The sequence below is a fragment of the Orussus abietinus genome, unplaced genomic scaffold (genome assembly GCF_000612105.2).
Source record: "Orussus abietinus isolate OABI.00-Male unplaced genomic scaffold, Oabi_2.0 scaffold50, whole genome shotgun sequence".
Classification (NCBI taxonomy): domain Eukaryota; kingdom Metazoa; phylum Arthropoda; class Insecta; order Hymenoptera; family Orussidae; genus Orussus; species Orussus abietinus.
In genome coordinates this window covers 502753-524878 of record NW_019394232.1, presented here as the reverse complement: position 1 = coordinate 524878, position 22126 = coordinate 502753, and the positions used below count along the sequence as shown (strand labels likewise).

Sequence of the window (22126 nt, the reverse complement as noted above, 5' to 3'; positions counted from 1 at the left end):
AGGGGGTCGCGCATGCGCACCGCGCCTCGGCGACTACGCGAACATGGATCTAGGATTAAGGCTGTTTTATCACCAACGGAGCGACGATTCGCGTATATGAGGTTCAGATTGGCCGCTCAATCTGTAGATTAGTTAAACTGGGTTTAAGTTGAGCTGACGAAACAGGACTAAATCAGAAGTATAAACCAGGATTTAGCCTCATAAATCGTTTGTTAAATGAAACCGATTTGATAACGTAAACACAGTTTACACAACGGTTAACTCCAGTTAGTATAACGCCGGTTTACTTAAACTGGGATATAGTACATGTATAAAAATATACTGTAATCGGTGTTTAAAAAAACTCCTATCTAGTTACGACTTTCCTGTGTGAACAATTCGATTAATATATACAGTTAATTCTCGATATCCGAAACGAAGTTATGATGTCGGACTTATTTTCCGGTTCGAGCTTGGATGACGATAATAAGGCGAAAGGCGGTGATGCTGAATTGCAGGAATTTTTGATGATTGAGAAACAGAAAGCGCAGTTCAATGCACAGGTGATTACCATTTTTTCCCCGACTTGATACCTAACCTCAACACTGAAATTGCATCACTGCCCCACGTGCGATGCTTTGAATAATAAATATTTCTAAACGAAATTGTCTACCAAGAATGTGTACGAACTTAAATGAACTAAATTAAATGTTTCAGATACACGAATTTAATGATTTCTGTTGGGAGAAGTGCGTAGACAAGCCTGGCAGCAAATTAGATGGACGAACCGAGACGTGTTTAAACAACTGCGTTGACAGATTCATAGATGTATCTCTGCTTATCACCAATCGATTCGCGCAATTATTACAGAAGTCAGCTAGCGGAATGTGATGAATGACAAGACTTGTGTTAACACGATGTTAACGAGAAGTATAATTGTTAATTGTATGTGAAATATGTTTTAATATAAAATAGGAAACGATTAAGTTCATTTGGGGATTAATGTTTCCTTGCACGGAGTCGTCCCTCCTGATTTGTTTTTACTCGGAAAATCGATGACTCTATTAACAGGATATTTCAACCATTTTACAAATAAATATTTTAATATTATAAAGAAGCAACTATACGCATAAAAGGATTTTAAAATATCTTATCGGAGATAAAATTAACCTTTGAGCCTCGTCAGGTACACACTGGCCTTTGGGGCAGGCACATGTTATAAAATGCATCCTTCTTCCAGAAATCTTTCGTCTTCCAACTACACCAGCCTTTATTAATAATCGTATTCAAATTATCCGATCCCGTGTAATGTGGATCTAGTATCAGAAACTTTACGTCGGTTAAACTTTCCTTGTAAATTCCTAAAATCGTATGGGCCAAAACACCGCCACCTATTTAAGAAAAAAAACATTTTTTTTCTTTCCGTTGAAGTATTATAACCGTGAAGTGGCATAATAGCTCGTGTCCATAGACAAGTAAATCGGCACATTTTTGCTGGATGTAACAAAAGCCAATACTTACCAATCATTACTGGAGTTCCTTGAGTTTGAAAATGCCGATGTAATTCCGAAGCAAACATTGGCATCTCTTCACCACTGGAGGCACATAATACTTTAACGCTGATGCCAAACATAGATTCCAATACAAACCCAACTTCAGTTGAACCTATCCATTGTCTGCTGCCAATGAACGAAGAAGGCTTATCTCCAATGTCGACCAAGCATTTTTGGATCATACGATGAGTGGGAATAGGTCTGTCCGTGTAGCCCTGAAATCTGAAGCACGCTCCAATTTATATAAGAATGAATATCATTACCCCTCATGAAGATCACTCATATAACCTTAAAGTAGGTAAAAGAAATTAATTGTGTTTCTTAAAATTAGTGTACTTTTGATAGAAAATACTTTACCTGTACCAAGAAACTATGGTTTGAAGCGACCTGTAGGCACAACCCCATCCGTTGTCATCAAACTCATCTTGCATGTAATGATGATAAGAGTACAGTCCATCCACGATAGATAACTTCCCATCTGACATTGAAGCTGACAGATATTTATATAAAATGCTTTGGTACGGTACAAAACTTAAAACTTCCCGAAGCTAACAGTTAATCATCACGATTTAAAATAAACCAGTACCTGTGGATATTGCTTCGTGAGGATTTACCAGCGGATCGTTTTTGCCTGCATCTGTGGAAAATCTTACAGCATTCCCTCTGCGAATAAAAGGCCTGGTCATGTCTAGATCCAAAACCTTGTGCAAGCTTTCACGATATTCACCTGAAATTAGACGACTTGCGTTACATTTTTTATTAATAACTTCCGTTACAACTCTATTAATTATGAATACTGCGTTCCTGTATTATTGACTTACGTAACTCCTCTTCGTCTGTCCCAACTGGATAAGCTAACGTTAAGAAATGACCAAGACTCGAAGGTCTAAAGTGCAATGGCTCGGGCAGTTTTATACAGTCATTGTCTTCATCGATTTGGGTCTCGAAGGAGCGCTCTATCAGTTTCAAGTTTCTGCATATCGACTCAACCAAGATTGCGTACAGATGAGCAGCATCTGCATCGCGATTTACCAATGCAAGAGCATCGATCTTCAAGTTGAATTGTTGACACTCAAAAGCACCTGAAACATATTTGGATTCCTCAGGTGTCACTTTCATATCACCTTAATACGACTTTAAAATACTATGTAATTATGACTTACGTTTAACATGCTGAATGACAGGAGCATATTGAGCGTCACCTTCGCCCACTTTATCTTTGCATGCTTTCAACATTAAATCCACTTGTATCACATCCTAAACAAAAACAACTGATTAACATGGGAGTATAAATTTGTATGCTTTGCATTTTGGGTTGAATATTCACGTTGGCAAAAAAAATGTATCTACGCAAATACCACTACTGCTGAGGTACGTTTGGAGCTGTCCTTGCCATTTCCAGAGTTCTCGGAGCTATTGGATGCATATCGAAGTTCATCGCTTAATACTGGGCTAGTATCACCGTCACTGCTTAAAAGATGTACGTTGCTTCCTGGGAAAATAAATCCAGCCTTTCCAGATGCAATCTATGAAGGAGAAAATTGTTGTACATTGTACAATTATTACTTAACAACCCTAACCTCTTCAATGGGTCAGTTTTCGGAGTGATATTACATTTCATAATACAGAATCTGTCATAAACTGATCAGCTGGCACATTTCCACTGTAGTTTAACTAACTCTTAAAATTATATGTAATGCATTAAGTAAAATAAATTTACGTTTTTCCTAGATTCTTGAATTATCTCAAGAATGTTTCCTTTTTGGGTGATGATCGGAAGCCCTGCTACCAGTCTAACATACTTGAACTGTTCCCATATAGTTTCCTCGCTTATTATCTGAAAACTGTCAGCTGGCTCCAACTTTTGGTGAATATAGAAAAAGGGCCGCAAGTCTGTTGTACCAAGTGAATATTCAAGGAGAAGAGGATTGTCCGTAACATCGATGTCCTGAAATGTGATGGAACGATAAATGATATTACCATGAAAAATGTATGCTTCTCATTGTTTTTAATTCTACAAAGCAATTAATATGCAAAGCAGAATATCGAGTAACGATTAATACCTTAAAAGCATCCACGATGGCCTCTTCACATTGATCTACCAATAGAACTCCACACAGGTCGATCTCCACTGGCATGTTTAGCTGAAGCATGTCATAATTGGCTAAACTACATTCCGGAACGTTTAGACTAAATGATAATATTATTAACGTATTATCACACATGACTCCATAGAGTCTCCCCGTAGCACTCGACTGTAGCCTCGTCAGGCGCTAAAACATCATACAAGATATTATTGCAAAGAAAACAAGACATGGTCTTATATCGTAATTCTAATAATTCAAGGTTAAACAGACACGATAGAGCAGTCCATAATTTTTCTAACAGCGAATTATACGTGCCAATTAAAGAAACCCATATACCATATTTTAGGTTAACTTCACAGTACTAATACCACTGATATAAATTGCGGTAGAAAAAATACCTCGACAACGTTGGATAAAATCTTCAACCTCGGAACCATTTTTTACGTTGCGGGAATTATTACTGATAAATTAAAATTCGAAGAGTTTTGACAGCTTCTGACAGCCCATATGGTAAACGTCGAATTCGTAGCAGTTCAACACATGTGAATGAATACACTTATAAAAAGAAATTAAACTGGATCCAGCCTGGCTTAATTTACACAGTGACTCTAATGCATTTACACCGGCTACTTTGGAGTCTATTACGTATCAGAGATGAGTTGCGAGGTTATTCACGGGCAGGGTTGCGCGATTGACCTGTGCTGCCCTTGGTGGAGGATGCGGATTTCTAAAACAATGGAGATGTTTTCGCCGAGTTCCGTAAGCGTAAACGGTATTAATAAATCGTGTATTTAATTTGTGCTGGAAACATCAACGTAGTCTTTTAAAGATGGAGCAAATGGTGTAACACCAGTGATCGCCGCATGATCAGTCCCTGAAGTTTTAATTGTAAGTATCAATAATTTGAAATGAAGCATTGATAAAATATTTTAACAGTTTTGTTCTTTATATCTTCGTAAATCTTGGAATATTAGACAGTGCTCCACTTTAAATGACGTTAAAAAGGCAAGGGGCAGACTTATTAAAAGCTGGCGTACCTAACCTAGTAATTTAGATTTAGGGTCTGAGTTCTTAAAAATAGGAATTTTAAAATAATTACTGTGTATCGCAGCTTAGAAAGATGCCGAAGAAAAAGACAGGCCAGCGGCGCAAGGCTGAGAAGCAGAAACTGAGGCAGAGGGAAATTAGATCAGCGAAGGACCAGATAGATCTGGCCAAATTTCCCTCGAATGCGATTATGGTTTGTATTATGTACAATTTTGCAACGCACCAATGTGAATTACATTTCCCTGTAATCTGTTTAACGTAGGAGTGCGATAAGTGTAACAAGAAACAGAAGAGCCGTGCTTTCTGTTACTTCTGCCAGAATGTTCAGCGCTTGCCAATATGCGCTCATTGCGGGAAAATGAAATGTATGTTGAAGACAGGAGATTGCGTCATCAAGCATGCGGGTGTGTTTACGACTGGATTAAACATGGTGGTATGATAGACTTTTTAATATAAGCAAAATAAATTAAATGATAGACTATCAACTCCTTAAATGCCCTTTTCATGTCGCGTTAATGTGTTAAAAATTGGCAATTATACAAATTAGGAATTAATGCGTTACTGTCCATTTTAGGGAGCCATTTGTGATCACTGCGAGGCATGGGTATGTCACGGAAGGCGTTGTCTCACTACCCATGCTTGTACTTGCCCATTGATGGATGCCATTTGCCAGGAATGCGAACGTGGAGTATGGGACCATGGTGGACGAATATTTAGATGTTCGTTCTGCGATTGCTTCCTTTGCGAAGATGACCAATTTGAACACCAAGCATCTTGTCAAATATTGGAAGCAGAGAATTTTAAATGTAATTATCTGAATATCTTTGACAACATGTTTTGATTACGATATTTATTTTCAATTTAATAGGCAGTAATGGTAATAGTCGATGAATTCTTATACACTATGATGAAGTATTAATACAGTTTACTGCTTATTTTTTTAGGTCAGTCTTGCAACCGACTGGGTCAATACTCTTGCTTAAGATGCAAAACGTGCTACTGCGAAGACCACGTCCGTAGAAAAGGTTTTAAGTATGAGAAGAATAAAGCCATACCTTGTCCGAAATGTAACTACGATACTTCCCAAACCAAGGATCTCAGCATGTCTAGTAAGTACAAATTGCTTTACAGGTTTCATTAAGTCGACCCATTTATTCAGAACTGCAGGGTTAATGCTTGCGATATTATGTTCTCAGCTCGTACCCACAAATTCGGCAGACAAAATCAAGGAGACACTTACGAGTCCGACGAAGAGGGCGATTATAGGAGTTATTATGGTGAGTTGATGTAATTATAATATTTATCAGAAAGAATCACCAAATATGTTTACAGGCAATGAAAGCAATAGCTGCACATATGAAAATGACGGTGACGACGATGGCGATGACGACGAAGACGATGACGAGAATACGTCTAGCGAGGACGATGATGAAGAGGAAGAAGATGAAGATGATGAAAAGGAAAAAAAATCGAGGGACCAGCAAGTGGAGGGTGAACATTCGCAGAACATTAAGAGCAAAAGCTAGTCACGGTACATGTAGTTTAACCGTATGATTTCGTTAAATTAATCAGTGATTACGTTTTCGAGTAATACGTCTTTTAACCACATGGGTGATTACAAAAAATAAGTGGCTCGTTGCACGAACATATACTAAAATGTTCGGAAAATATCGTCGAATAACTCCTGGAGCCTACGCGGAAGCATAACCAGGTTAATAATTTCATAACATGTGAATCGTTACAATAAATAGGTCGTTGGATGCGATCGAGCCTACTAATAAGTCTATATAAAGGAACGGAGTATTTTGTATTTGCGAAACGTCGGTTATTTGCAATTATTATTTCACTTACATTTTGGGAATTTAACGTAACGTTAAGAAGAAAAACATGACCAAGGAAATTGCCATATTTCACTGGGAATGCAATTATTGATATCTTGTCAATTCTCGGTCTTCTTCGCGAGATATACCGCATTTAAAACTAATCTCTATTCTTTTGAAATGGTTTTAGAAGTTGTAATCTCTGAATTTTTGCCTCGTATTTTCCCGCCGTTTCTGTTGTCACGTGGTCGCTGTAGTTCCGTTTTCTGACGCTTGCGTTTCCGGTCATTTGACGCTGCGTGTCGCGCGGTTCTCGTAAATTAAAACTGCGAAGTTTATCAGTTAGATCACGATGTGAGAGTTGTGTTAATCGATTGACAGTTTGCAAACGGATGAAATAATAATGGGCACAAGCTCTGACAGTGAAAGTTCCGATAGTAGCACCGAATTCCTCGTGTCGCCAAGTAAGATCAACTTGAGTTCGTCTTTCTTCGGGAGCACTGCGAAACCTAACCTAACAGTCGACACCAACGATACCTCGGATGAGTCGGATGAAGACTTCATCCACGACGAGGCCACGTCTGCGGAATTGCTCGCTCAGGTTGTGAAAAATTTGGAGAATGTCCAAAACATTGAATACGCGGAAAACTCTTCAGGTTACGAGTCTTCCTTCAGATCATCGCAGGCAAGAACTGATCCCAACGAGTCCTTGGTCGAAGTCAAAGGAAACATCCTAGCGGAAGAGATCGAGGACCTTTTGACCAGAGGCGAAAGTAGTGTCTCGACGTCTACTAATCTAAAGGAGAGCAAGGATGTTGAAAAATCGTTAGATGAGGAGAAACCACCAGCTGAATATCGCATTCCTCAAGAAGGAGTTAAGATAACGCTACCCAGTTCTGAACTTATATTAGGTAGAAGGCGAAAGCATTTGGACTTGGAGACGCAGCTAAGGAATAAACTGAATCAACGGCGGAAATCGATTCAAGTATTTATACATAAAGTAGGTCTCCTTTGTTGGCTCGCGTATGGTTTTCATTTGAATCGGCAAGTGAACGATACAGAGATACTTTCCGTTGCCTTGTCTTTTGTAGCAGCTCATAATTATCCAAAAAATCGTGCGGACTTAGAGTACTTAGAGAAGTTTACAAAATGGTTTAAAAGTATTTTTGTAATGGAAAATGATCAGAAAGTTGAAGGTATTAATAAAGATACTTTACTGATCAGATTGAAGGAAAGAAAGGTTAAGAGTTATATGGAACTCGTTTTGTTGTATATTGCGATGTTGAGAGGAATGGGTATAAATTGTCGACTGGTCGTGTCTCTTTATCCTCCACCTTTGAAAGTTCATAAAGAAGAGTTGTTGCCGATGCCGGGAGCATCTAAAGAAAAGGAAGAAAAGTCAAGTTCCAGCAAGGTTAAGATCGAAGAGGAAAGGAAAAAACCTGCAAACCGGAGGGGTAAAAATTCAAAAGATAAGTCCAAAAAAGTGGAAAACACGAAATCTGAGGAAAGTCCTCAGAAAATTGTACCAGAAAACAGTCTCAGTGCAAGACTGAGTGCTAAAGTGGAAGCAAGGAAGAAAGCCGCTGTGATACTTCATGGAAAGTCGAAAGCTACCGTTGAAAAATCTGATTCTCAAGAATGTGCCGAAACCTCAAAGCAGGATACTTCAAAAAAGAAAGGCATTAATTTGAAAGCATTAAAAAGCGATAAGCTCAATTCTAATGCTTCAAGTTCACAAAAAACAGTTTCAAATGATAAAGTAGAGAGTGGAAGAGTATTAAGGTCGAGAGCTACCACTAACAAAGCTCCAAGTAAAGCAGTCGAGAAAATGAATACCGAGAGCAGTGATACAGAAACGTCGGAGGAGGAGGAGCCTCTACCGAAAAAGAAACAAGGCCTTAAACTCAGCGCATTAAAGCCATCTGCTGATACTTTGGAAAAGGGATCCGGGAAGAACAAACAGCCTGCGAAGAGAAAAAACGCGAATTCCAAGGCCCAGAAGTCCAAAGACCAAATCGATAGGCGATTGCTGTCATCCGACGATGAGAATGAATCGCAAGATCAAAAAAGGACGACTTACGACATTTGGGCAGAGGTTTATCTGGAGTCGGAAGAAAACTGGATCAGCGTTAGCGTGCCCGATGGAAAGATTCACTGTGTCTCCGAAATTTATGTAAGTACACAAATATGTCATGCTCATGATGTTGCGACAGAAGCTTCCCCTACTTCACGATCGGGCTATTTAGCTAAAAAGAAACTCTTGGACGATATAAATTTTTCAGTGTCATTTTTTTTTTTTAAATTTACAGAAAAAGGCAGCGAGTCCTGTTTTGTATGTAGTCGCCTGGAATTCAGTGAGTACTTTGAGAGACGTCACAAGGAGGTACTGTCCTCAATGGCTTACGGTTACAAGAAAGCAGCGTGTCGATGAGAAATGGTGGAGCGAAACTCTGTCCTACTGGAAAGAGAGGGAAACCGCTCTTACTAGAGCCGAAGATGAGATGCTCTTACAGAGGTACTTAATTATCGTTATTTTGGCGATAGATGATTGAAAAACTACCAAATGGGAATATATACACGTATTAATAGTACCTGTTTTAGTTCATAATAAGAAATTCTGTTTCAGAGAATTGGAGCAACCGCTTCCAAAGACCGTAGGGGAATGCAAAGGACACCCTTTGTATGCGCTGGCCAGACATTTGTTGAAGTACGAAGCATTGTATCCACCAGATTGCGTGCCACTAGGTCACTTACACAACGGGGAAGCCATTTACTCCCGTCACTGCGTACACACGCTTTGCTCCAGAGAAACTTGGCTGCGAAAAGCCAGAGTGGTGAAACCTGCTCAAGAACCGTACAAGATAGTCAAAGCTTTACCTAAGTACGATAAGGTAAATACATGAAGTATCATAAGAAGCTTCCACTTTATTTGTCTTTATTACAAAATTCTGATCCCACCTTCGACTTCGATGGATTGAATTTCTGCCATCGATAAATGTGGCTCGTTGAACTTGTAATGCACAATGATCTTTAGCTTTCAGGAGCAGTGGTTAAAGGCCAAGCCTTAGAGATATTTGGGAAGTGGCAGACCACGCAGTACGTTCCTCCAGAAGCTAAGGATGGTAAAGTGCCGAGGAACGAGTATGGGAATGTTGATCTTTTCAAAATGTGCATGCTGCCGAAAGGAACCGTCCATATTGACCGTGAGTGCACAGCGTCAAAGGTGTTAATAGATCACGAAGGGTGTTAATTTTATTGAAAATAATTATTTGAAAATTTCAGTCCCGGGTTTGAACCGCATCGCACGAAAGTTGGACATCGATTGTGCGCCTGCTGTGGTTGGATTTAATTTTGGAGGTATGGGAGCCGTTCCTGCTCTGGAAGGGTACGTGGTTTGTTCGGAATATGAAGACACTTTGCGCGAAGCATGGGAAGTCGAGCAGGTCGAGGCGAGGAAACGTGCCAAGGAGAAAAGGGAGAAGCGCGTTTACGGCAACTGGAGGAAACTGATCAAGGGCTTGTTCATCAGAGAACGCTTAGCTGTTAAATACGAATTTGGGAACGACAAAGAAGTGCCGACCACGTCGAGCAATAAACGAGCGAAGCAGAAACCCGGTTGCAGCAAGAAGACCAAGGTAAGCAGGAATGATAAAGATTAATCGAAGCCTAGATATTTCAAGAGGATCTAACTCTTCGATGAAAAGTGTTTCGTTTCCAAGACACCTAAGATAACAGTATTGATGCGTACAAATTGTATACCTCTTTTCTACTTAACGCCTAGAGACACCGTATTATTAAACTATATTAATTTATTCAAAGAATAATTGTTAAGATTACATATAATGTACGCTCCGCTGTTTCAACATTAGACCTACATTAGATAAGATATTAATTCCTGTCGGAGCGAATCATGGCAGTGTTCGAACCCCTTACTCAAGAAATGCAACACCACGTCAATGATTGATTCGTCGTTCACTCGTTGAAGACGTCCACTCATGATCCTCCCACGAGGAAGTTGGAATCTTATTTCACCTTCAATTGCCTGTTATCCCTAGAGTCCACTGCACTTAAGGCAATGCCCAACTGCGCCGCGTAGTACGTCAGCATAATGGATATCTAAAAAAAAAGAAAACTGATAGTATCGGTGACTTTCTCTTTCTTTAAAGTGTGTAGAAAAATGCCGATCGATAACGTGCAACTCTCCCAAGATAAAGGAGGCTCAACGGGGCTCGTATCTATTAACAGAGTGATAATGCCGATTTTTCAGCCGCTTATAATGTACTTAAACATTATCTTTCATTTCTTTCTAGTACTTGTTCAACAAATGGGTAGTTTTAATACCGTCAGTAGGTATGAGCCAGTTTAATAAGTACCTGAGCGTAAGGGAGCGGTCTATAAAAATGATGAAAGCCGATCAGGGTGTCCGATATTGCGAAGGATATGCTACCAAGGCAGCTGCACAGTTTCGTCCACGTCCACGGCTCCTGAAGTTAGACATTAGGATTATAGACTGTTAGGAATGACAGTATACACGTGGCCGAAGTTTCTTCAAGGCAAATTGTGCATATTTTGAGAAAGGCGCGTTTCACTTGTCCAATATTTCATTCAGAGTGTTGGAAACATCGAAGCGTTCTTGATAACAAGTGTAAGGATGGTTTAACGAGGATACTTATCACTGGATAAAAATTGTTTACCCCGAAGAACTGCACTCTCGCCGTTGCCCTCCAGGTCATCGTGGTCAAGAGGATTGTGTAAAACGGAACGCCAATCGCGAGGACACCATTAAGGCCGGGCATCAAACTGCAGATGACTAGGAATGAAAGAAAAAACCACGTTAAGACCTTCCTGAAGCTCCCTGTTTCCATGTTTAGAAGAAAAGAATATGAGAAACTTGCCCAGGGAAGAGAGGGTGTAGAGCACCGCTCCAAGGCTCGGGTTCAGAGGCGAAAAACCGAACGCAGAGATGTACATAACCTGGGCCAAGGCGAACATTCCCATTCCGGGAAGGAATAAGCCGGGCCAGACCAACAAGGCATCGCCGATGCAACTGAAGACCAATCCTGTTAGTATTCTTCGAGAAAATGCGTACCTAAAAATAGGAAAAAGCAGAAATGGAATGGGCTCTTCCGAGGAGTGCGCGTAAGGGAAGCTGGGCGACCGCAGCGCCGCCCGAGGCGAACTATTCGGCATCTAGGTGCACCGAATTGTTTGAAACTTTGCCTCGTGAAGGAAGAGGCCCTAAAAAGGGTCCCGATACCCAAGAAATTTAAATTTTGTTCTACAATATTGCGTGACAAAGAAATGTGTGTGCATATAATTACATTTAGAAGAAATGAAACTTCAAGGGGGGGAGGGACCTTCGTTAGGGCCTCCATAATCAGGTGGCGGAATTTCAAATGAACCGACGAGTGCGTTCCTGGGTTTATTTTCGGCCAAACACATCTGCTTACTCTTTCGACAGATTGATTCCGTGTAGGAGGACGAAAACTATGAGGCTGATGATCGGCAAACATTTGAAGCACACTGTCAGCAATGATGGCTGTTCCGCCAACAGGACGAAGTACACGGACACGCTTTTGAAGAACGGCACCAGCTTCGGCCCTATGCTCTTCAACTGAAATCAATATGCACGATCAATTATCAAGTAAAAGCGTTAATAAAAATAGCAATAATAGTTTAGCGCCTTTTCATTTGATCTAAGTGAAAAGTGCTGGTCAAACCAGTCGAGGATAAATTGCATTTAATAAGAGCGTGGAGAGGAAGCCATAGTCTCGGCAAGTAGTAAGGCTCCAAAGCCAATTGATCTATTAATAAATCCTCCGTGCACGTCACGCGCTTGTTTGTCGGGATATTAATCCGGAAAATTCTCCAAATTCTTTCGGCCCTGTGCAAATTGTTAATGCAAAACCTACTTGCCCCGGGTATTCAGGTTTCTTACCGAAAGTGTAGGGACGCAATCTAGGTATCACGCGGCGCAACATACGCCTTGATAATTCATGCAAATTGCGAGCACGTGTTTGATATTTCATCGAGATTGACTTTATAGTCGCATCGATCGGGTTAACATTTAGCGAGGGTCGTTTTACTGGCCGCTTAGTTCGTACAATCACGTGGTAAATACCAAGAACATTGTTATTAATCGTTTAGCATACACTTGTAGAGTTTACGGTTAATCTTCTGTAACAACATTTGTCTGTGAAGTCGTATAAACGTATATGGCTATTCTTTTTTTTTTTCAAGTTATCGATATGTATTGATATGTTGTACGTCGCATACAAATGCATCGTATTGATATTTTTTAAGGTTTATGATAACGCTAGGCGGATTTCAAACGTCTGGGATGCATTGTTGCATTGTACATCGTGCGTCATTGTCTCGGGGATATGTCCAGACAAGAAAGGAATATTCCGAGCGCCGTAAATGTCGCTTAACTTCGTTTCGTACTTTAAATTCCTCTGAGCGCCTCGGGTGTCGTACAGAGCGCGGCGCGTCAACGCGGCGAGGATTAAGAACAATTCAAACTGCGTCGTGATGACGTTTAAGGTTAAGCGGCTTTCTGATTGATTGTTCGTCGTCGACGCGACGCACTCAGTGGGACAGATGCCACGGTAGATGGTCCGCGGAACGCGAGAGTAGCGGTGAAATAAAAGGATTATCGACCGGTCTTTCCACCCACCACTTGGCAAGGCGACGACATCCTGAAGGGAAACTTCTGAGGTCGGTTCTCCTTCGGAAGACTCGAAACACTTTGTCGCTCCGTCGAGTCGACCGAGATGTCAAAATCTAGCGTCGTCTGCTGTCAATGTCATACGCACGCCTTCCGCGTCTGTCGAGAGTCGACTACAGGGGCTCGCGTCTCGTTTGTTTTTGTTTTAAGACCCCACCAGAGTACTTTGAATCGTGGGTTGTGCATGGAGCCCGGCTCGACCGCCATCTTGGCCAAGCGAGCCTCCTGATTGGTCGCGGGCCTGGCTCGGCCGCCATCTTGCCCAAACGAGCCTCGTGATTGGTCGACGGGTTTTGACGTTACATGGTTTACAGTAAAGCCGATATTTCATTACGCCAACTGTGTCGCGCGACAGAGAAAATGTCGGATTATATTATCTCCAGCGAATTAAAACCTCTCGTTCGCTCTGTCGCGAGACGTGATCGAAAGTTTGAATATCGGCTTGAAGTAAAAAGAAAACGAAGAAGAACGGAACGAATTTCTGTAGATATCAGCTGACCGGAAAACGTACACGTAACTGTTGTATCGAGTTGTAAATAACAACTTCATTTTGTTATTTAAAGCGTAAGAAAATTAACGCCCACAATGTACACTTCGACAATGAATCTAGTTGATATAGTGATCGATGAAGTGGCACTGGAAGGTTTGGATGGTATTACTTTGACAGGTTAGCTGGATAATTTGCCGGGTATTTTCTTAACGTATGATTTATAGACATTTTAGTTGAGTGCGTATAAATTTATTAACGATGACGTTTTAAGGATATAACACGTTGATAATGTAATTCGTCGCTGTTCTCACGTCTGTAGTAAATTGACATTTTATTATTGCAGCATTGCGACGACGACTCGAAGTCAGGATTCCTGATTCGATATCTCTAAATGGAGCTTTTATGACACAAGTATGGTCGATCTGTGTGCACGTGAAGGAATTCAGTTTCTATGATTTAGGATCACCGAGAGAGGAACTTGTGATTCTTGACAGATATGCACATGTTGATCCGGTCTTAGGGATCGTTATCGAACCGGTGAGAATTAATATTTAAAACGCATCGAAGGTAGAACGTCATTGTTGTTCGTAATGAATTTTTAATGGTCGAGTTGAGGGTCCGAATATTAACCACTTACCTGTAAAAATATATACACATGTTGCATTGTTTCAGGAAAGCGTTCCAAAAGATATATATCCACATTGTCCAGTCGATGAGACTAAGACAGGTGTGAAGGGATCTTGCTCGACGTTTGATGTGCGGAAAGAAGTGAGCAACCTTGTAAAAGCGATGACTCTGGACGAAGTGACGGAAAAATATGGGGAACAAATGGTTATCGTAGCCTCGCAGGACTTGAGAGATTGTGCCTTGTTAGGTAGCGATGTCTGTCCAATTTTGGAATTAAATTCTCAACAACATTGTTACCTTGAAAGAGTAGGACGAGCTCGCTACCACGGAGAAGTCACTCAGGGGAAATTGAGTCTGGGCCTGCTAAAGGAAGACCCGAAGACGCTATTTTATCGGAAGAAACTGTTATTTGGACATAAACTTATTACAAAGCAGATACATCACCAGAAAACATCCAAGCATTGCTGTAGTGGCAGTGTAATACATCTGCCTAGATTCTTTGTGGATAGGAAACCAAAGGCAGTTCGTTTGGCAGAAAATATGATTGAGATTTTGAAATCAAAGAACAACTACACGGCAGAGTACGATGAAATTAGGGGAGCATTAGAAATCGGTCATTCGATCAAAAAGCTGCTCAAAACCTCCTTTTTTCAGAAAGTTGCTAAAACTGGCTTCGTAAGTAATTAGTACCTTCTTTCACCTAGTAGATTCCTATTATTCGCACACTGTACCCAGCCAACATTTTACTGTTTCATACATACTCTAAGCCGATGTTTTACCATTCACTGATCATTAATTAAAAATTAATACAGAAAAAGGTTATCGAACCAGTGCACTCTTCGAGTAATTCCAAGAGAAAGAAAGTTCGTAAAAAAGAGGAGACGAAAGAGAGAATCAAAAGAGTTGTTCAGTTGTTACAACCTGACCCTGCATTGGTGGACTCAAATAACGATGCACCTAATGAGGAGGACCATCCAGTCGGTAAGTAAAATAAAAATTGGAAAGTAAAATAAAAAATATTCTATTTTTAAAAGTTATAAAATAGAAAGATAAGACACAATTCTTTTCAGAATTAGAAATATCGGAGCAGATGTTTAATGTGCCACTCACAAAGGAGGCAAACAATTTAATTGCCAGCAGAGGGGCCAGCGGAATGTCCCAGTTGGAGCTCGGAAGGCACCTGGGGATTACAAAGCTGCACTCTCGAACCATTCTGAGGAACCTTTCAAAGTCCAACATTGTAGCCAGCTACATGAAAGATGAAGGTAGACAAAGACTCACCCGGTACATCTCGAAGTTATATGAGAAGAACAGTAGCATAAGGAAGTTACTACACGAGGAGGTGTCCAAGATTAAGGAGTTGACAAAGAAGGTCGAGCCAGAAGACACCGAGATGATATCACACGACTTAAACATTTCATATAGTCAAAAGACGATTAGTCCTACGAATATGGTCAACTCTGAGGGTGAGAAAGGCTCGTTTCCAGTGAAGTGTGATTTGCAGGATAATGACTTCGAGCAAAGAGTCAAGACTCAACAGCAAACTTTCAGTGTAGTGCGCAGAATCCTTAGAAGATATCGTATGAACTTCCTGCAGAACAAGTATAGACTCACTGGTTGTAATCTAAGCCGCTACTTTAAAAAAGTCTCAGAGAATTCCACGGATTTACAGCCTAGTGACTTTGTTTCGGTGAATCTAAAATCTGGTAACAATGTGTCGTATAATGACGCTGCTGGCAGTGTGAAAAGTGTTCCCACTATTGACAGCGTGGAAATGAAAGCTAATATTTTTCAACTCGATACGGAGGGACGGTTGGAGAATAGTGTGATACGTCGCTTAGAGCAATTGCAGACAGACAGGAACAAAAAAACACCGAGCATCACTTATCGTCTTCTCAAAAGAGCTAATATCATCATTTCTGCAGTCAAGGAGTACAAGATTATCGATGACGTCGTCAAGTTTATGAAGGTAAAAAGTAGTTTCCATATAGAATGACTCGATCGATCAAAACCTTGAGAATACCCCCTTAAGTAATTAGATGTATGGAATGTAAAATATATTTAATGATATTACAGATGATACAAGAGGAAGAGGATAAGGAAGGTTATAACGTCAAGATCGATAAGAAGTCGTTAACAAGGCTACTGCGAAGATTGGCCAATGACAATATAATAAAAAACATAGAATTCACACTAAGCATCGAGAACAAGAAGAAGCATTTGACGTTCATCTGTGACCCGAGTGTTGGCATCGACGATCCCTTCATACAATCTGCCTTGGAGCGTGCTAAGTTAAGACTCTTTCTGGGCTCTTCGGAAGCACATACTGTCACTACGGAAGTTTCCACTGACCACAAGCCACCAGTTATTACCTCCGATGTATTCCATGAGTCTGACAATGAAAAAGATACTAAAGCATCGGAGGCTTCGTTAAGTGATTACATCGTTCAACTTGATTTTGTAAGTACATTATTCGCAGATTATATTTCAGCGTCAAGCGTAGCGACATTAACCTAACGTAACGTTGTCAAAATAGTTTTCAAAAGATTCTTTTCGTTTTTTAGCATCTAGGCATGAACTATGAGTTCGGTCGGAGGTTAGGACGTATGCAAGTCCTGTATTCATATTTGCATTATTTGATATACGACCATCCTAGAAACAAACGCGCAGCCAGTCAGTGTTATAAACGCATTGTGGACGAATTTTCTGACGCGGATATTGAATTGAGCACTTTCTGTAAACCGGATGTTAGTTGGAAGACGTTTGTTCCTCCGTTACCAAAGTATGAGGGTAAGTCCTATTACAACTTCGTAAGCTAATAAATCTGTTCGAGTTAATTGTACTTTTTGCACTTGAGTGTAACAAAGGTATGGCATTTTTCCTGCATTTTTCGCTAGTGTTTTCAGATTAGGTACAAAGAAATCAAAATAAATTTATCGTTTTAGCACGGCCTCCTGGTTGGGGTCTCGCTCGAGACATCTTTATGCGCATCCCTCTGTCAATATACTTAAAGGTTCGTGGAATGACTTTGGGCGAGACGGAACTGAAGAAATACACTCGAGACCCCATCGAAAGACACGTACTACTCAGAGACTTACCAGCAAGGATGAAGAAATTCCTTCTCTCTCGGGAAAGTCGTGAACACAGCGTGTACGAGACTGTCGCACATCTCTGTACTGCCGGCTTAATTCGACCTCATCTAGACCCACAAAATCTGGAGGAATCTAAGCAATTCATTTATCTAGTACACCGATACGACCTTCCAGATGAGATTTCACCACCCGTCAACTCTCACTGCGATGAAAAGTCTAAGGAGTATCCCTACATCTACAACACAGCGAAGATCATCGAAGAGTACTGGTACGAAGTGAAGTGTAAATCTTGCGAAATGCATTTAGAAGATCCTCTAACCCTGAAGAGCAAAGATTTCCTGTCTCAGGGTCTGAAACAAGAGATAGAAAGGCTAAAAAATCTCGTCACTGCCAGGTCATCGACAACAGATCTCGACATAACTTCGAAACATGTTAGAAAAAATAGTTCTCTCAGTGTGGAAGAACTATTTCTCACTTACCTGAAGAGAAGGCAAAGCAAAAAGTTTATCAACTACTTCCCTGAGTTCCAGAGGAGGCTGAGCTTGAGTCAGAACCTGAAACCCACTCTTAATGCCAAGTCGGAGATAAATTCAATCAACCAATCCGACACTTGTATCGATGAAGTGTCCACCTTGGAACACGAAAAATCCAAGGCTGAAAGGGAGAAGACCTTGAAGAAGCCTACATCTCGAAAACGCAAGGTTAGGTCCAGAGTGAAGTACGATGAAGTGGATTATAGTGCCCTCCGGAGAATGGATAAGCTTCGAGTGGACTGGGACTCGCATGAAGACAACATCTTGCTGATGTGCAAAGTGGCGATGATGTATTTGTTTCCAAACCCCCGAAGACAATTAATCTCGTTCCCCTCGATTCGCGACGTCCTTCGCACATATTCCTCCACGTCGTTCAATAAAACATCCAAAGCATGTCAAAGAAGGCTTCAGTACATGCTGCGGAAGCCACAAACGGTGAAAAGTGTAGCTCTGTGCTTAGAAGAGATAAAACAAAATATATACGTCACTAAACGCTTCGGTGGGATAGCTGACAAAATTCGAAAGAGCTATTCGGACCCTGTCGAGTGTGAGAAAAAGGTGAACAAAGTATTTAAAGAGTTAGTGGCTTACATCGCTAAGAAGTATTACAAGATCTCTCACGTAGAAGCGAAGGTGCCGATGATTGCGCCGAAAACTGCGGAGGAATTCGCTCTTCTCTACTCCCTGAAGAGACCGGTTAAACCATCGAACCATTTTGTACACTCCGGTGATGTGAACAATGTGTGTGATATATACTCCTCCGTTGTCATGTCCATCATCCACAGTTCCATGTGCTGCTCGAAGGACCGAAATTCCTGGGCTCATCAACTCTTCAAAATCTACCAGCAGTACCCTGAATCGCTACTACGCAATGCCATTGCTAAGCTTAAGTCTACTCGGATGATGTCTGTAAAGAAGAAGTATGTTTGTTCGGTCAAGAAATATGGCATGGTGCTACCGATGAGCTGTTCGCAATACCAGCTGAGTCCTGGGTACATCCACAAGTTTCAGACCAAGTGGCCTTACGAGTGCTTCACGGAGGCTTTCAAAATCCTCTCTGACCTCGTCAATGGGAAAGTGGAAAATCCTTCGGTGTCTCTGCAATTTGGCCTCGATGAAGTCGATGGGAGCAACGTTAAGCACATAGAAGCCTTTCCAGTGTCTGGTGGCACCGTAGTCTTCATGCAGGACTTTGTTTCTGCAAACAGGCTGGAATTCGACGTGGAGATTCCAGAACAAATCATCACTCTGGACCCTAAACTGGGTGAGAAAGATGAAGTCTACGTCAGGATTGCTCAGAGATATCATGGTCTCCTCTCTGCCATGGATAGTCGTAACGAAGGCATAGCGAGACTTCAAACTAAATCCAACACTCAAGAAGTTTCCACGCAGAATGTCGGAGCCTGGAAGAAAATAGAAGAGGATAAGTCAACAGATCTAGCTTGCGTTAAAGACTGCGAAGCCATATCGCAGGATGAACTTAGTACGAAGAGTTGGGTTTGTGTTGCAAAGCATAAAAGTGACGACGAGGTGGCTCAGAGCCAGCAGAAGAAATCGCAGCGTAGTGAGCTACCTTTTAGCGATGTGAAAAAAGAGTGGAATAAATATGTCGGTATGCTGAACTGCAAAGAGAGAAAGGAGAGGCAGGACGTTAAAATAACCTCTTCGTGTGGGCTGAATGCACCTCGAAAAAGTGTAGTTGCTTCGGGCACTGTCGAGGCATGCCAGGGGGCATCGCAGGAGTTGGTTCGCAGCAACAGTGCTCGATGCATTATTTTATTCCAGAATGGAATGCGCATTCCCTTGAAAAAGCAACCGAATAGCTTGACGTCTAATCTGGAAGACAACGAGAGATCTGAAGCAGGAATAGTGTCTATGAAGCGAAAACGTAACGTAGAAGAATTAACCACTGAATCGAGTGGGTATGGAAACGAGAATAGAGAGTCTCGTAAACATTTTAAACCTGAAGAGGATGGAAAAGGGAAGCCCGAAGTACTATCTTTGGAGAGTAACAATGCAATTTCAACGTCTCCATCGGATGTGATCTTTGAGAAACTTGGAAGCTCCGAGATGTTACCTTCTACCAATGAGTTGAATATTGTAAATGAAGAACAAGGTTCATTGTGTACTTCGAAAACATCAATAAATACTCAAAAGGGTCTTGCGTTGACAAGACTCGTTAACAGATCATTGACGAGGTGTTTATCTCGAAACAGAAGTTCAAATTCGATGAAAGAGTGGTCTCGAACAAATGACATTATAAATAATGCTCCTTGCGAGGATGGCTGGCAGAATTCGAGTAGAAGTTATGGTAATCTCGTCGATGCCACGAAATGCTATACCAGAATGGCTTTGTTGACAATGAGAGAGGAACTTAACAATCTAACGCTAACTGACAGCCATCATGCCCATGAATACTTTGTCGTGAATGCTTTTAAAGTCTTCTATGCCATTAAGACTGCAAGTTCTCAAGTCCTGGACTCCCATCAACATAAACTCCTTGCCGAAGAATTGCAAACTCTTGTTAATTTTGGCCAACAAATTATTCAGAACTTAAAGAGGACGACCCTATTCCACGAAAACAGACTCTCGTATACAGATCTGAGATGCTATATCCGTGAACGATCTCTGGTGTTTTGGGAGCACATCGACTCGGTGACCAAATTCATCTTCCAGTATAAAGAAATGGGAACTTCTGTAAAGGAACTATCGGTGAGTTTTCGGTGAAATAGATAAATCAATACTCTCTTGTAAGTACGAATCAGTTAGGTTGAATAAAATAAGAACTCTTGAAAAAGTACGGTTGAACAAAGGGAAAAGTACTAAAGTGAGGTTACCTCATGTTCGCAACATTGAATTCACCGTCATTCTAATTTTTTATAGGAAAACTTTCCTGAATTGTGGGAGAGTGCACTGTACGAAATTCTTTTCCTGCTGGTCGAAATTCAAGCAGTTCTGCGGTGTGGTGTTACGGTTGTGAGATATGTGCACAGAAAATACGCTGATCCGTGGTTGTTACATTCTCAGAAGATTTCGAGGCTGGTTAGAGAATCATTGCCGGTGCCTTCATTGGAAAATAAATGTGGTAGCAATTGTAAGGAGGAACAAAACAGTCAGATCAGCCAGAAGAACAATTCCCAAAGTGAACATTTTGAACCGATGGATTGTATGGACAATGAGCCAAGAGCGAAAGACCGGGAAACACCTGCAAAAGATGCTGAAATCGTGTTAGAAAACATCTCAAAAAAGGAGAAGCTCGGAAAAGAGTCAGAAGACTCGAATTTACCCAACACTCGACGCAGAAAGGCTATGTCGATCATGAAGGAGCAGATGTCAAAGTCAGCCTCTTACTTCGAGAACCAGTGAGTATATTTTTTCCCTTCGCAGACTCTTTCGGACTATCTGGAGAGAACCTACGATTTCATTTATTTATTTATTCTTGTGCACTTGGATTACAGGAATGCAAAAAATGTCAAAGTGATCATAAAACCATGGATTCGTGTCGATGGGGTATTAAATCGTCGTGTGCTGGATCGAATGCTTGGCGCTGTTTTGGCTTATTGTATAATGCATCCTGGTTCAGCGATAACTAAGGTGCAAAACAGATTCTTACCAGCCCTGCAGCCGATCCATACTAGAGAATTAATTGAGGTTAGTTGACTTTGCACACTTTCTTTAAGGCGAAGCGAAACCCATTGAGAAATTTAATAAATACCCTTAAAAAATATTTTATTTGAATCGACTGGTTTGAGTCACTTTAATCTTTTCAAAGTATTGTATTCGTTGCCAATTATTTAGTTATATTGTATCATTTACAGATTCTTGTGAAACTCAAGTGTCTTCGGATGAAGCTGCTAAGAATTCCAACGGTAACATTAGTCTCCGTACCATCTATAGTTAAATGCAGTAAGTGTATTTGAAAATACATTAATCTAACGAACGGTCTAATTGGAACGTTCAATGCTCAATGCAGTGTTTTATAATACATTAAACAATAATCTCTGTTTCATTTTCAGAAGAAACTACAAGTGGTCTAGCTGACGATGGGTATCTAATCATCGAACCACTTATAAACGCGTCTCTACATTTCGGTGCGTTTTTGAGCAGTAAAATGTACAGTACCAGTTTTCTTTAAGGATTATAATAATCCTATGGATGACGATTCAGA

The 22126-nt window shown here is 40.9% G+C and overlaps 6 protein-coding genes across 10 annotated transcripts; 4 read left to right on the top strand and 2 right to left on the bottom strand.

Annotated features, from left to right (window-relative positions):
- Positions 1–335: 335 nt before the first annotated feature.
- On the top strand, positions 336–970 carry LOC105702546 (mitochondrial import inner membrane translocase subunit Tim8). Its single transcript, XM_012430198.1, has 2 exons — positions 336–542; positions 697–970. The coding sequence occupies exons 1-2, from the start codon at positions 423–425 to the stop codon at positions 868–870; spliced, it is 294 nt and encodes a 97-aa protein (XP_012285621.1). The 5' UTR covers positions 336–422; the 3' UTR covers positions 871–970.
- A 6-nt stretch (positions 971–976) lies between these two features.
- On the bottom strand, positions 977–4165 carry LOC105702534 (ufm1-specific protease 2). Of its 2 annotated transcripts, XM_012430185.2 has the most exons (11): positions 4018–4056; positions 3596–3805; positions 3253–3480; positions 2891–3058; positions 2696–2789; positions 2354–2614; positions 2119–2259; positions 1890–2022; positions 1501–1754; positions 1150–1370; positions 977–1040 (listed from the first exon to the last, which is right to left on the bottom strand). In XM_012430185.2, exons 1-10 carry the CDS (start codon positions 4054–4056, stop codon positions 1162–1164), a joined length of 1737 nt encoding a protein of 578 aa, XP_012285608.1. In that variant the 3' UTR covers positions 977–1040; positions 1150–1161. The 2 variants fall into 2 exon arrangements, with proteins under 2 accessions (XP_012285608.1, XP_012285599.1); XM_012430176.2 differs by lacking the exon at positions 977–1040 and having other exon boundaries at positions 1060–1370; positions 4018–4165.
- Positions 4166–4430: 265 nt separating this feature from the next.
- LOC105703026 (zinc finger protein 330 homolog) lies at positions 4431–6431 on the top strand. The gene is made up of 7 exons (XM_012431083.2): positions 4431–4507; positions 4731–4859; positions 4929–5099; positions 5241–5472; positions 5611–5775; positions 5863–5943; positions 5999–6431. The coding sequence occupies exons 2-7, from the start codon at positions 4740–4742 to the stop codon at positions 6190–6192; spliced, it is 963 nt and encodes a 320-aa protein (XP_012286506.1). The 5' UTR covers positions 4431–4507; positions 4731–4739; the 3' UTR covers positions 6193–6431.
- A 115-nt stretch (positions 6432–6546) lies between these two features.
- On the top strand, positions 6547–12005 carry LOC105703010 (DNA repair protein complementing XP-C cells). Of its 3 annotated transcripts, none has more exons than XM_012431072.2 (6): positions 6547–8662; positions 8799–9004; positions 9116–9380; positions 9524–9692; positions 9772–10124; positions 11951–12005. In XM_012431072.2, exons 1-6 carry the CDS (start codon positions 6890–6892, stop codon positions 11963–11965), a joined length of 2781 nt encoding a protein of 926 aa, XP_012286495.1. In that variant the 5' UTR covers positions 6547–6889; the 3' UTR covers positions 11966–12005. The 3 variants fall into 3 exon arrangements, with proteins under 3 accessions (XP_012286495.1, XP_012286478.1, XP_012286486.1); XM_012431055.2 differs by lacking the exon at positions 11951–12005 and adding an exon at positions 11218–11323; XM_012431063.2 differs by lacking the exon at positions 11951–12005 and having other exon boundaries at positions 9772–10179.
- On the bottom strand, positions 10279–13186 carry LOC105703035 (lysoplasmalogenase-like protein TMEM86A). Its single transcript, XM_012431095.2, has 6 exons — positions 13166–13186; positions 11940–12103; positions 11385–11578; positions 11184–11299; positions 10863–10973; positions 10279–10605 (listed from the first exon to the last, which is right to left on the bottom strand). Exons 1-6 carry the CDS (start codon positions 13184–13186, stop codon positions 10513–10515), a joined length of 699 nt encoding a protein of 232 aa, XP_012286518.1. The 3' UTR covers positions 10279–10512.
- Positions 13187–13502: 316 nt separating this feature from the next.
- LOC105703142 (general transcription factor 3C polypeptide 1) lies at positions 13503–22126 on the top strand. Of its 2 annotated transcripts, none has more exons than XM_012431306.1 (12): positions 13503–13868; positions 14050–14243; positions 14379–15008; positions 15146–15314; positions 15404–16302; positions 16410–16793; positions 16898–17123; positions 17279–20670; positions 20842–21320; positions 21417–21609; positions 21777–21864; positions 21975–22126. In XM_012431306.1, exons 1-12 carry the CDS (start codon positions 13802–13804, stop codon positions 22091–22093), a joined length of 6840 nt encoding a protein of 2279 aa, XP_012286729.1. In that variant the 5' UTR covers positions 13503–13801; the 3' UTR covers positions 22094–22126. The 2 variants fall into 2 exon arrangements, with proteins under 2 accessions (XP_012286729.1, XP_012286721.1); XM_012431298.1 differs by having other exon boundaries at positions 13503–13883.

What these genes read in the sequence shown, in the direction of transcription:
- LOC105702546 (XM_012430198.1), top strand. Translation starts at nt 423, where the DNA reads ATGATGTCGGACTTATTTTCCGGTTCGAGCTTGGATGACGATAATAAG. An exon ending in AAGCGCAGTTCAATGCACAG is followed by an intron (nt 543 to 696) that starts GTGATTACCATT and finishes TAAATGTTTCAG; the next exon opens with ATACACGAATTTAATGATTT.
- LOC105702534 (XM_012430176.2), bottom strand. Translation starts at nt 4,056, where the DNA reads ATGGTTCCGAGGTTGAAGATTTTATCCAACGTTGTCGAG. An exon ending in GACAGACGAAGAGGAGTTAC is followed by an intron (nt 2,260 to 2,353) that starts GTAAGTCAATAA and finishes GTCTAATTTCAG; the next exon opens with GTGAATATCGTGAAAGCTTG. An exon ending in TCACGAAGCAATATCCACAG is followed by an intron (nt 2,023 to 2,118) that starts GTACTGGTTTAT and finishes AATATCTGTCAG; the next exon opens with CTTCAATGTCAGATGGGAAG.
- LOC105703026 (XM_012431083.2), top strand. Translation starts at nt 4,740, where the DNA reads ATGCCGAAGAAAAAGACAGGCCAGCGGCGCAAGGCTGAGAAGCAGAAA. An exon ending in CGACTGGATTAAACATGGTG is followed by an intron (nt 5,100 to 5,240) that starts GTATGATAGACT and finishes TGTCCATTTTAG; the next exon opens with GGAGCCATTTGTGATCACTG. An exon ending in CAAGGATCTCAGCATGTCTA is followed by an intron (nt 5,776 to 5,862) that starts GTAAGTACAAAT and finishes TTATGTTCTCAG; the next exon opens with CTCGTACCCACAAATTCGGC.
- LOC105703010 (XM_012431055.2), top strand. Translation starts at nt 6,890, where the DNA reads ATGGGCACAAGCTCTGACAGTGAAAGTTCCGATAGTAGCACCGAATTC. An exon ending in GATGAGATGCTCTTACAGAG is followed by an intron (nt 9,005 to 9,115) that starts GTACTTAATTAT and finishes ATTCTGTTTCAG; the next exon opens with AGAATTGGAGCAACCGCTTC. An exon ending in AGGAACCGTCCATATTGACC is followed by an intron (nt 9,693 to 9,771) that starts GTGAGTGCACAG and finishes TGAAAATTTCAG; the next exon opens with TCCCGGGTTTGAACCGCATC.
- LOC105703035 (XM_012431095.2), bottom strand. Translation starts at nt 13,186, where the DNA reads ATGTCGTCGCCTTGCCAAGTG. An exon ending in GGAATCAATCTGTCGAAAGA is followed by an intron (nt 11,579 to 11,939) that starts GTAAGCAGATGT and finishes TCCTATTTTTAG; the next exon opens with GTACGCATTTTCTCGAAGAA. An exon ending in GACCGCTCCCTTACGCTCAG is followed by an intron (nt 10,606 to 10,862) that starts GTACTTATTAAA and finishes CTTTTTTTTTAG; the next exon opens with ATATCCATTATGCTGACGTA.
- LOC105703142 (XM_012431298.1), top strand. Translation starts at nt 13,802, where the DNA reads ATGTACACTTCGACAATGAATCTAGTTGATATAGTGATCGATGAAGTG. An exon ending in ACGTCGTCAAGTTTATGAAG is followed by an intron (nt 16,303 to 16,409) that starts GTAAAAAGTAGT and finishes ATGATATTACAG; the next exon opens with ATGATACAAGAGGAAGAGGA. An exon ending in GCCTCTTACTTCGAGAACCA is followed by an intron (nt 21,321 to 21,416) that starts GTGAGTATATTT and finishes CTTGGATTACAG; the next exon opens with GAATGCAAAAAATGTCAAAG.